Source organism: Neolamprologus multifasciatus, chromosome 10 (assembly GCF_963576455.1).
Source record: "Neolamprologus multifasciatus chromosome 10, fNeoMul1.2, whole genome shotgun sequence".
Lineage (NCBI taxonomy): Eukaryota > Metazoa > Chordata > Actinopteri > Cichliformes > Cichlidae > Neolamprologus > Neolamprologus multifasciatus.
The window spans coordinates 32530331-32542647 of record NC_140448.1 but is presented as its reverse complement, the minus strand read 5'-3'; the positions used below and the strand labels follow the sequence as shown (position 1 = coordinate 32542647).

Genomic DNA, 12317 nt, shown 5'->3' with positions numbered 1-12317 from the left:
GATTTCATCCCTGATGCCATTCAGGATGTTGTTGCCTGTAGATGTCTGTGTCTCCCAACATGGATATGCCTCCTTCTCTGAACCCTTTCAAGTCTGTCACATGTGCTCAGGGTGAACCTGCTGTCACTATGAACAGAACAGGGCACTAGTTCTGGTATTCTATGGCAAATGCCATTCGGACTCCACAGTGCCAAAAAGGGAGCACAGGGGCCATGAGAGCACATTGGACCCTCGGGCCGCAGTTGAAGTTATCTGACTGTTTGGTCAGAGACATTCACACCAGCAGCCTGCTGGAGCTCCTTTTATAGCTCTGGGCATGCTCATCCTGTATAGAGTACCAGTCCCACTGATGGGTTAAGGCCTTCTATGGCTCTGTCCAGCTCTCGTAGGGTAACCGTCAGCTGGAATCCCCTCCATGCTCCTAAGACACAGCAAACCTTCTGACAATGGCGCGTATTTATGTGCCATCCTGGAGAATTGAAACTACCCCCCCCCCCCACACACATACACACACATTGACCAGATCAATATCCCAGCTTGATATTATGCTCCAATTAAACAGTGTTTCTAAAATCAGACGCCACAAGCACAGATGAAACTAAAGGACGCTGCATGGTCATTGGACAGTTGTCAGCCTTTTTGACTCCAATCAGACCACAACTTACAAAGTGATCATTTCTGTGCTCAATAAGACTTTAAACTAGTGACTGAGGCCAAAAGTACAGACAAAGTGTTTACAAAGGTTATAAATTAATTGAGCAGCTGAGTCATTTTCTCTAAGCTTTTCAATCAACCAGAACGTTTTTGTTCTCGGCCAACAGAGGCGCCCCCTTTTGGTTATTAAAATATTTACAGTTTTAAGGCACTTAATGAGTGAAACTCAACTAAAAATTAACATCATTATGTACAACTGAGTTTTTCTCTCAAACATTTCTTCTTCTTTTGTAATTCCTGCCCTAAAATGACCTTCCTTGTTCTTCCTCTTCCCTCACTTTGCTCTCCTCTCTCCAACTCTGATTATTTGTTCTGTCGTCCTCCTGCTGTGTTTTAGACTCAGTGAGACCAGCTGAGTCAGACAAAGGCTGTCTTTGTAATTGGGGCAACACTGCATTACACAAATAAATATTCTCTAACCCTGACCTAATAATCAGCAGTTAAGGCCATGTCAGTAGACATGGAAACACCTTTTAAACAGTCTGGATAAACAAGTTAGTCACAAGTAGAAAAATCGGGTTCTGGCACATACATGGATTAAAATACAAGACACTGGTACCAACATAATGAAGTCAGCTGAATAAAAAAAGCCTGTTACTGATAAAAAGGTTGAACTAAACTATAAAAGACGAACAACACTTGTGACTGCAGGCGGTTAAACGCTGCAGGGTCAGTAGATACAGGCTCTGTATGGTCTGCTTGGGTTTTCTCATTCTGTGCATTTCTTACTTTAAATCCAGCACACATTCATTTGTTTAGTATGTAAAAGATGGATGAAACCACAGTGATGTCATCCAGTGGTCTTTGAACTGTTTGTTTTATGGAGATAAATGTTTAATCTCAGTTTGCTGCTCCGTTTGGTCCCATTTCATTAACAGCTAGAATCTAAAGCTAAACTGAATGCAGCACAGAGCAGCTCATCAAAGTACAACATGCACATCTATAGTGCATGTTCAGATAATCTGTGTGCTGCACACCTGCACTGTTTTGCTACTGTCGTTAACTAAATGTTTTAATATTTCATCACTTTTTAATGTTATTTTATCCTTTTTTTTAGACTTTACTCTTTTTGCCAGAGTTAAATGGAGAAATACAAGTTTTAGTTTATTTGGAGAGAAAAGTCAGAGGCATGTTACAGATGCACGTCGATTCAAATCAGTTTGTAGTGTGTTTGGAAAAATGACAGCTGGATTAAATCTTTGGCTTCTGTTGCTTTTAGTCTGCAGTTGGTCCTCTGCTGCCACTCAGTGGACACAGGTTGAACTGCACCAAGCCTCCTTCAGCTTTTCAACATTTATCTGTTTTCAGTTATTAAAGTCACAGAGCAGATATCTGGTGTCTCACTTGGCAAACTCTTGAAGGCCAAAATCACCTGTCCAAAGAAAGAAAACCAGTGCCGGCTGGCGAACAACGTGTCCAACTCACAGTAGAAATCCTGTTTGATCAAAACAGACGAAAGCATGAGATCGTCCACAGCTCTGATCATTTATTTTAATCTGGGTTTCAGAGTCTGTTTGACGAGTGTGCTGGTTTATAGTTTAAGATATTAAATAGCAACACAGACTCATAGCAGCATGAAATGAATTTAATCCACTGGTTCATGCACCGAACTGCAGTGTGTGAAAAACTGATGTACTGCTGTAACAGTATTGTCAGAACAATCATGAAAGTGGACCTTTATGTCCTTAAAGCATGGAGGATTTATACATATGGACATAAAATATGCAGTATGAGGCTTTGATGACTTTAATTTTTAATTTAATTAGAAAAAAGAAAACTTTAAATTTTGAGACATTAAATTATTCTCAGTTTGTGTTTCATAGTAAATGTGGATTGTTGTGCCAAACTGATGTGAGTTCACACTGGTTCATTTTAAGTTTGTTGCAATAATTTTCTCGCCTTTATTCCAACTAAACAACTGTGTCCTGTCAGTGATGTCTGTAATATAAAAATTTGATATGTTGATAAATTAAAACGGTTCACTGCCAACTCATCTGTAGTATTTCTTGACTGAGTGTGAATTTAATTTTGTTGTATCATATTTAGCAGATAAAACAATAATATTATTTATTGTTATTCATTTTACAGCCATAATGCTTCGATGTCACACTTAGTCTGCTGTGTTTCACTGTGTTTGTGTGATGGTTGTGTTGTAGGTAGCTGAGATCACGCCGAGACTCTTCAGAGGTCCGTACACGCAGGTGTCCCCAGGATACGGGTGGTGTGTCGGGTGGATGATGGCTTTTTCTGCTTCTGTTTGGGAAGTGACTTTGTTCTACCAGCTGATTGTGGGGTCTCAACACCTTATAGGGGTTTGGAGTTGACGTCACGCCGCAATGTATAGTGGGAGCGCGGCGCCACAAATCAAAACAAACACACTGTGTTGGAACGACGACGACAAGAAAGATGCTTAAAAGCAGCTCAAAAGAAAACGGACGGTATAGAGATTGATTGCGGCGAAGCGGCGGTACTTGAAAAAAATAGAGTGCATCGCAAATGTGGACCCGTATGAAATACGGCCGTGGAGTAAAGACCCAGACGACTTACCGCCACTGTCCTCCCCCGATATCTTCACGTATCTTGTTTGTGGAGTACGCGCTTACACTGCGAACCAGTTTCGTAATTACAAGTCGCTGGAGGCGCACATCCAATTTACTAACATCTGGGTGCAGATGTGGCTATTTTCAAGCCGCCAAACTGTGAGTACGTCGTCATTCAAACCGCTGGAGCGCATCGAGTGTAACAGCCATGGTTCACCCCCCACCACAGTTGATGTTATACATTTATCAATGAACTGCTAACATCTCGTTGCCATATTACGTGTCCATAATTGTAAAGTTGATGCAAACTCCACACTGATAATCGGGCAAGATACTACATCCAATTAGTGAATCGTTAGATAACACGTATGTCTGCAAAGTCACTCCATTCGATGTTTGTTCGCAATTTCTATAACCTGAAACCACCAACGATAATATTATTAAGCTATAAAGAGTGATATGAACATATATAGAACTTACTGGAATGAAAACGTCCGGTAAGTTAAGTGATATCTGGAGATCGAAGCGAACTGGATATCAGCTCGTCTCACGGCAGCTCCTCGTGTTGCTTCCATGTTGGGAAAGAATAAAAAGACAAACCCTTTTTAAGCGTATTCCTGTGACGGTTGTGCGATCGAACATTGCAGCCGACCGCACAGCAAGTACGAACCACGGCTGTTGTGCGTGCTTTTGCTCCTTTGTCGCTTGCACTTTGTTTGGACCCGGAAAATGGCGCATCAGGCCAAAATCCTTTCCACGCCCACCCCTGTGACATCACGCTCCAAAGCCCTATAAGTGTTGCTGTCACTGAGGAGTGTGCTGATTAGTGACACAGTGCATCCACACTTTATCAGCCTCATAGCCTTCACACACTGTGAATACTGTGAAAACATGAAATTATACATTTTTTCAGAAGCTAACTTGTCTTGGAACATATACACACCCAAAGTGGTGCGCTCTTACAGAAAACGTCCTCTCCACACACCCCTCCAGGTCTCTTTGCCAATGTGAGCGTTGAAGTCTCCCAGAAGAACAACGGAGTCACCAGATGAAGCAGCTCCACTCCCTCAGTGAAAACCTCCACCCTGCTCACTGCCTTTCACCAACCCCAGACTAGAACAGAGTCCAACCCCAGAGCAGGCGTTGAGGTGAGCACGGGTATGTCTAGTGAAAACACTGGATATTAACTACAATACTAACACCACGTGTGTTTTAGTGTGTTTGACTCACATGGTGTGGGGCAGCTACTGTAAACTGAAGCCTGCTGAACTGAACATTTTGTCAAATTAATGCCAAAAATTATGAAAAGAAGTTAATAAAATGTAAAACTTAGATTCACATTTAGATACTTTATAGGAAAGAGTCTAACCTCACTGACTGATTGCTTTCTTTTTCAGAGAAGCCACAGCCCCCTGCGTCATACGCACTGAGGATGTAATAAGATTAACAACATGATCGACTTCTGTGAGAGCAGGATCTAGGTAGCTGCTCTGCATTGCGGCACCACACAGATATAGGAAACGACAGAGGAAGGATCGCTTCCTTAGAGGTGCACACAGAAACCAGCCCTCGTGTTTGGTTTTCCTGGGGATCCACAGGTCTTGCATCATTTAGTGCTTCACACCCAGAGCTCATGATAGCAGCTGAAGGCTGACCTGAAAAGTATGATGAAGAGTGACACTCATGTGGTGTTGCATCATTCTGAAAAATGTCCAGTTTTGAGCAACATAAGAAACCAAAAAAAATAAAAAGGGACATGATGTGTTTTCACATAAATGATTAAACTTGTTGTAGATTATTTCCTGTGGTTCACCAACGTCTACACCAGCTTCTACTTGTCATCACAGAAGCTATAGACCCTGTGCAGGAGAAAATGCTAACCTCCTGTATTAAGACCTGATGTAGAGTTGACCGTTTCCTGTAGCTTTATTTTGCGGTCAATCGTTAGTGCGAAGATGGACCCAAAAAACACAAAAACAGAAAGATTGCATTAAGTGACAAAGAGCAGAAGGTGGGAACGTGCAGATCGATTGGTGGTTTACATCACTCAACACAAGCAGAGCTGCATTACAAAATCAGAAGCACATCTCTGTTTAGGGACACTTCTTATGATTTAAACAGACACATGTTCAGCATTCAAACTACAGGTGAACAATAGTCAAAGGTTCCCCGTTATGTTGATATCAGCTGGTCAAGCGCACACCTACACAGCATGTCAACAACAAAAAGCCACAGAAATAAATAAATGAATGATTGCTGGTAGGGGTCTCTATATATTAGTATTTACGAAGGGTATGTTGTGACGTACCTTCAAAATGATCTTCTTATGGCCTCTGACAGTGGACTCATGTCCGTGCTTGTTCAGTGCAGATTTCAGCCCTGCAGTGGTTTGTATCATATCTATCTAATAGACTCCAGTTTGTGCATGTAAATGGAGAGTCCTCTTCACACACTGAGGTTAATTATGGAGTTCCACAGGGTTCAGTGCTAGGAGCAGTTCTGTTTACATTATACATGCTTCCCTTAGGCAGCATCATCAGAAACCATAGCATACATTTTCACTGCTCCATCACTCTGCATTTAATCATTATTTATTTTCCATCTCTGGCTCTCAGTGTCTTTTGTCCTGTCTTCCTCCCCTCACCACCGACTGATCGTGGAGATTGCTGGCCAACCCTGAGCCTGGTTCTGCTGGAGGTTTCTTCCTGTTAAAAGGTTTTTCCTTCCCACTGTTGCCTAGTGCTAGCTCACACGGGGGTTTCTCTCTATTGTTGTAGGGGGTATACTGTGTAATATAAAGAAGCTTCAGGTGACTGGTGTTGTGATTTGGCGCTATAATTGAATTGTGTTTTGCAAATGTTGTGGTTCTGTTGGCTTCATCAGGTAGTGGCCTTCAGCATACAATGGACTGGTTCACAGGTGCGTCTAAACCACCAGGAATGGGAACCAGCACCTCCAAGTCTGTTCATGGGGGAGTGGAAGATTACCCGATGGATTGGTCTGTGGTTAAGAGAGAGACTGCACACTTCCTCCAAAGGGTGCATGGGAGTTGCTGACACTTAGAAATATGGCAAAGAGTTTAATCATTTAGGAGAAACTCAAAGTGGAAGTGCAACTCCATTTCGAAAGGAGCCGGGTGAGGTGGTTCAGGCCTCTCAGATGCCTCTGTGGTGGCTGGATGAGGTATTCTGTGAATGTTCTACCAACAGGAGGTCCGGGGCAGACCAAGGCCATGCTGGGGAGATTATATGTCTCGACTGGGGTGGGAACACTAGGTGCCTTCCCACATGGGCTGAAGGAGGTGACTGAGGAGAGGAAGATCTGAGTTTATTCCCTTAAGATGCTGCTCAGCCCAGCCCCTGATAATCAGGAGAAGATTAATGGGTAGAATATGACATAACAAACACTGGATGATATACTATATAAACTATATTAAACTGTAACATGAAAGAAAATGGAAAAAATCAGAGGAACCATGAAGCAACGTACGATGCAATGTATTTGAATCCAATTTCCTCCATTTGATCAGTTTCCTTTGATTTTTTTGTACATTTAAAGTTGTACATGAGAAAATGTGATTACATTTATTATTATGCATACAGTGTTGACTCATGAATAAATACAGTACATTTTCTAATAAGTTTTATAATAAAAGGATACAACAGCAATACAAAGCAAAAATCACCAACAAAACAACAGTTAAACCAATTTTCTTTAGTCTTTTGAAACATTTTATGGAGGCTCAGTTTTTATTTTATATGGAAACAATAATTCGGTGCTCAGACCTAAAACAGAGTTTTTAATCATCTGAAAGCTTAAACGTTTACCCGTAGCGTTATTATTTGAATAGGGATACCACTCCTCAGCTTTCATTATTAATGTGTTTGATTCATGCATATACAGTAATAATCTGACCTTCTGATGATTTTCGATTGAAGAGTTCAGGAACATCTCAATAATCACTTCATCAACATTCATGATAAACAAACATCTGAGTAAACGTGATTCAGTAAAAACACGATATGATAATGACCTCACTGTTGATCTTCATGTTAAGCTGACTTTAATGAGTCACAGCTAAATTAATTTCACTGTATAGGACATGCACCGCTTTTCACGGCCACAACTGTAGCTCCAGCTACAGCTCCCACTACAGCTCCCACTGCAGCTCCAATTGGGCCTCCTACAGCTCCAACACCTGCTCCAATAGCAACTTCAACAGCAAGTCCAACACCAGCTCCCAGACCAATACCAGGAATTGCTCCGGCAGCAGCCACAACGGCCTGGATGAACCAGTTGTCTTTCTCTGCCAGTCTCCGTGCTTCCTGGGGTGTCATGCCTGGATTTTCCCTCAGAAGTCGGCCCATCTCCTCTTTTATGGCTTTCTCTGCCTCCAGGAATTTTTCATTGGTGTAGCAGCTTCCTCCGTTTCTCTGAACCATTGTGTTGATCTTCTCCAACAGCTCTCTGACCTGAGTGGGATCTTTCTTTCTGTTGTTAAAAACATGATATCTTCTCTGACACTGATCGAGGAAATCATTGAGAGCTTTACTTTTATGGATAAATGTTTCTATGTTCATGTCATCGGCCTCCAGATTGTCTCCATGTGTGAACAAGGCCATACTGTACTGTGCTGCTGTTTCGCCAAACACCTTCTGAAGGATTTTCACTGTTTCTTGTTCTTCCTTTGTGAATCTTCCAGCCTGGAGCACAACCAGGAACACATGAGGACCAGGAGCAACAAATGAGATTGATCTAGCGATCTCTCTTTTCACCTCCTTTTCAGTTTTGCTGGTGTCGAACAGACCCGGAGTGTCAATGACAGCCAGCGCGTGACCACCAAATTCTCCCGTTTCCTTTCGGCACTCTAACGTTACTGTGGAAGGAGATGTTGTGGATATAAAAGTTCTTGTTCCTAAGATGGTGTTTCCTGTTGCGCTCTTCCCAACTCCAGTTTTCCCAACAAGGACTATCCGGAACTTGGGTTCTTCCTCTTCTTCATCATCTGCCAAACAATGTTAAAAACATGACCCTGATGTTAATGTTGATCAGACGTGTACATCTGACATTTTCCTTTGGATGGAAATGTTTTTTAAAAAACATCAGCAGTCTAAAAAGTATGCTTTAGTTATCTGGAGCCTAAACATTGAGCTGACAGTACCAGGCTGCTGAGATGGATGAAGGAGAAGCAAAACCTTGCAATTGTGATGAATTTTGCAAGAAAGTTATATTAATATGAACTTTTAAAAGTTACATAGAATTTACAGGAAGCAGAGGGTCTGTTGTACGTGTGGACCAATCCATCTAAAATCAACCTGTTTTTACAACATTAACATTATCATGTTAAAATGTTTAATAACTGGATATTTACAATATGAAAAAGTTCAGCAATCCCATATTTCAGCACACACTAATAGAGATTGACAGATCATGTGACTTTCTCGCATTGTACGGCGTGAACTCGTGGCAAAACAATCCAAGTACCGCATCAAACGCAAGCATTTGCAGCACCGCAAACGTTCATTCTCCGGTTCCAATACCTTCTTGAGTTTTCTTTGCCCCCCAAAAAAGTTCTGTACAAAACGAAGGAGAACAATGCCGGTCCGTACAAAGACAGACTTGATGAAAAGTCAAAGAAAAGATACGAGGAAAAAATCAAAGGAGTGAAAGGGTCAGACCCTTAGAGCACACAGAGGGACAAAATACGTTAGCGTGCTGCCCAACTTTCACCACGCTCATATTTATAATTATACGGTTCTTGGAGTGAGTGCATACACTCATGAAGTTCAGTAACTTCAGGTCACTGCAACAAGCCCAGGTACAGTTTACCGACGGATGGGTACAGGACCATGAAATGCACCGTGTAGAACGAAAGACCATCGTACGTATCATCAGTTTACCAGTCTCACAAATCGTCTTCATAAATACACATTTGTTAACCGTTTATTAATAGGACCTTTGAGCTCAACGGTAATTAATTAGCAGTGGAAATAATTTCTGGTTCATCACAGAAATGTAGCAGTGACAATTCACTATTTATGCACAATAAACAAAGGAGTGACAATTTCTGTTCAGCGCCAGACTTGCTTGTAACCTATATCACCAATTATGTTATGAAAATGACGTATTAACTACAACAGAAGACTGACCTTTGTGGGAATGCTTGGAGCAGACTAACCTGTGAGCTGGATGTTCTGGGACGTTATATTTGCTCTTTAAATGGCTGCAATCCAGGCCATCCGTCGCCTCTTTGTTACTACGGAAACATGGCTCGAATAATTTCTCTTCAACGACGTAATCCGATAACAACGATCTCTTTACCCGTCGGCTTCCCGTGGCTGTCATGCGACCGGCTATTGCAGTTAATAACACAACAGCTTCTTGACATTTTTTGTGTTTCTTTTTATCGCTGTGTAACTGATTTCAATTGAAAGCCTGCGCGCGCTAGTACCTCTTGCCACGAGTTCCCAGAATCCTTTGCGGTTTTACCCCTGAATGACGTCACATTTTCAATCTCTATTTAAAAAAAAACATCAAAATACTGACTGAATATGTTAGATCAGATTCTACAAATAATAATAAAAACATAAAAACAACAAAAACAAAACAACCAAAGAAATAGAGAAGAGAACATAAATGCTAAAAACAGCTCTATTAGTTTCCATGTACTTACCTAGCAGAGCATATGTGCTGTCCATGTTTGTCCCTCTGTAAGCGGCTTGTTTGTAATTGTGTTGTCTGACTGCTTTCTTTTTATAGTATGTCAGTATGAGAGTCTGCTTCTAGTCCTGCCCTCAAACATGTGACATCGTTACACGTACTCACAGATAGAAGAGATGAGGAAAAATGGGGAACCCAGGTTACAAATGTTACCACGATGCAGCTGTAACAAAAGAAAAACCTGAACAATGACATCAAATACAACGTTTGATTACAACAGCTGATTGAGCTGAAAATTAATTGCAATTTTCCTCTGTAGGTCTCTGTGGACCTTGCTTACATCCACAACACTAATGGTTGCATTTAACACGTCATAATCTACGCTCATATACTCATAAGGTGAAAAAACCGTTTGTGGCACTGGTCCAAACAGGATGTGGTGGTGTGACCATGAGTTTGGGAACTGTGGGGGAGACACAAGCCAAACCCATGTGCTGTTACTGTGGCCAAGAGTGAAAGAGAAAGTTTCATAGGCCCCGATGACTGGACAGAAAACCGCTGCAAGTGTTACGCAAGAAAAGAAGGAGAGTAATCATAGTAGGAATTATGAATATGACCGCTGGCCCCAGTCTTCTCTAACATTTGGAATAAAAATGGCTGCGTGGAAATGAACCCTGCAGAGAGGGCTAACAGAGTTTAGACTGTTAGACTGTGTTTTAGTGTTTCCATTGAGATCGCAGTGAAGTGGTTTAGAGCAGCGGCCCCCAACCCCCGGGCCTCGGACCGGTACCGGTCCTTGAGTCGTTTGGTACCGGGCCGCGAGAGTTGAGGCTCAGGTGTGAAATGTATAGTTTTCAGGGTTTTTATTGGTTTTCAGTGTTATTTTGTTATCGTTTTTATCGTTTACTCGGTTTTCCTGGGTCTTTTCACGTGTGTTATGAATAAATCTTCTTTTTTTCGGTACCTGTACTAGTTTTATTTTGTTGTGTTTATCCACGACACCTTAAAGGCCGGTCCATGAAAATATTGTCGGGCATAAACCGGTCTGTGGCACAAAAAAGGTTGGAGACCGCTGATTTAGAGGATGTGGGGGTAGGGAGGGGGGATCTGGGTTTAGCTCTACGAAGATCACTCATTTTATTGGTAGTATATTCAAAACATTGTTCATTCTTTTCCAATGAAGATGATGAAGATTCAGTATGATAAGATAAGATAACCTTTATTAGTCCAACGCGTGGGGAATTTGGTTTGTTACAGCAGTGGACAGCACAAAGCTGCACAGAAAAATTAGGAGAAGAAAAAAAAAACACTGGAATAATATATCCATAAGATATTGTACACAATAGAATAGAATAAAATTAAATGCTATATACAATATGAGTACAATACAACGATGCCAGAAAGAGTATTGCAATAGATGGGTAGACCGAGAACCAATCACAGTTAGTTTTAAAAGGATTCTGGACGTGTGACCATGGTTAGTGATGGATTGTGAAAGACAGTTCCCTGAATTTCATCTGGTTGTCACAATCAACGGAAGCAGGACCCAAATACAGACACGTGAAAATGAAACTTCTAACGAGCCGTTTATTACGGCTGATTAAGCAGTGCAAAAAGAAAAAGGCCAAGTCAAAACAAAAGTGGACAAAACCTAAACTGGGCAGATTAGAAACATGAAAAATCCATAAACATGGAAACCTGACAAAAAATATCTGAGAGTGTGAAATCCTGGAAACATGGCAGGAACAGAACAAACGACCTGACCAAGAATGAATGACAGCAGAACATAAAGGGAAGTGGACGCACACGGGGAACGCCGCTGATACACATGAACATGACGCCTCATGGGAAGCAAAACTAAACACAATGACCACAGAACACGAGGCTGTCAAAATAAAACAGGAAACAGAGACACAAACCTCAGTGGGATCGTTAAGGAGACGATGGGAGACAAAGACATCACCAAAACACACGAAGGGCAAGGGGGACTTGACCGACTCGCACACTGAGGATGTGACACTATAGGGCTTTGGAGTTGACGTCACGCAGCAATGCATTGTGGGAGCGCGGCGCCATTTTCGGGGTCTACGATTCAAAACAAACACACTGTGTTGGAACGACGATTACAAGATGCTTAAAAGCAGCTGAAAAGAGAATGGACTGTTCAGAGGCGAAGCGGCGGTACTTGCAGAAAATAGCGTGCATTGGAAATGTGGATGTGGAGTAGAAACCCTGAAGACCAACTGACGTAGCCTAACATATTTTCATTCGTTTTCGTCATTCAAACAAAGGTAAGTCAGCTCGAGTACTGCGAGTGAAATGCGTTTGATTTCCCTGCAAACATTCAGATTAGTGCAGCATAAATTTATTCATGAGGGGAAACTACAGTGAGAACATGTGGAG

At 41.8% G+C, this 12317-nt stretch overlaps 1 protein-coding gene across 1 annotated transcript; it reads right to left on the bottom strand.

Moving 5' to 3' along the window:
* Positions 1-3175: 3175 nt before the first annotated feature.
* LOC146510571 (GTPase IMAP family member 9-like) lies at positions 3176-11147 on the bottom strand. The gene is made up of 2 exons (XM_085174934.1): positions 9928-11147; positions 3176-8259 (listed from the first exon to the last, which is right to left on the bottom strand). The coding sequence occupies exons 1-2, from the start codon at positions 9950-9952 to the stop codon at positions 7343-7345; spliced, it is 942 nt and encodes a 313-aa protein (XP_085031060.1). The 5' UTR covers positions 9953-11147; the 3' UTR covers positions 3176-7342.
* Positions 11148-12317: the final 1170 nt, after the last annotated feature.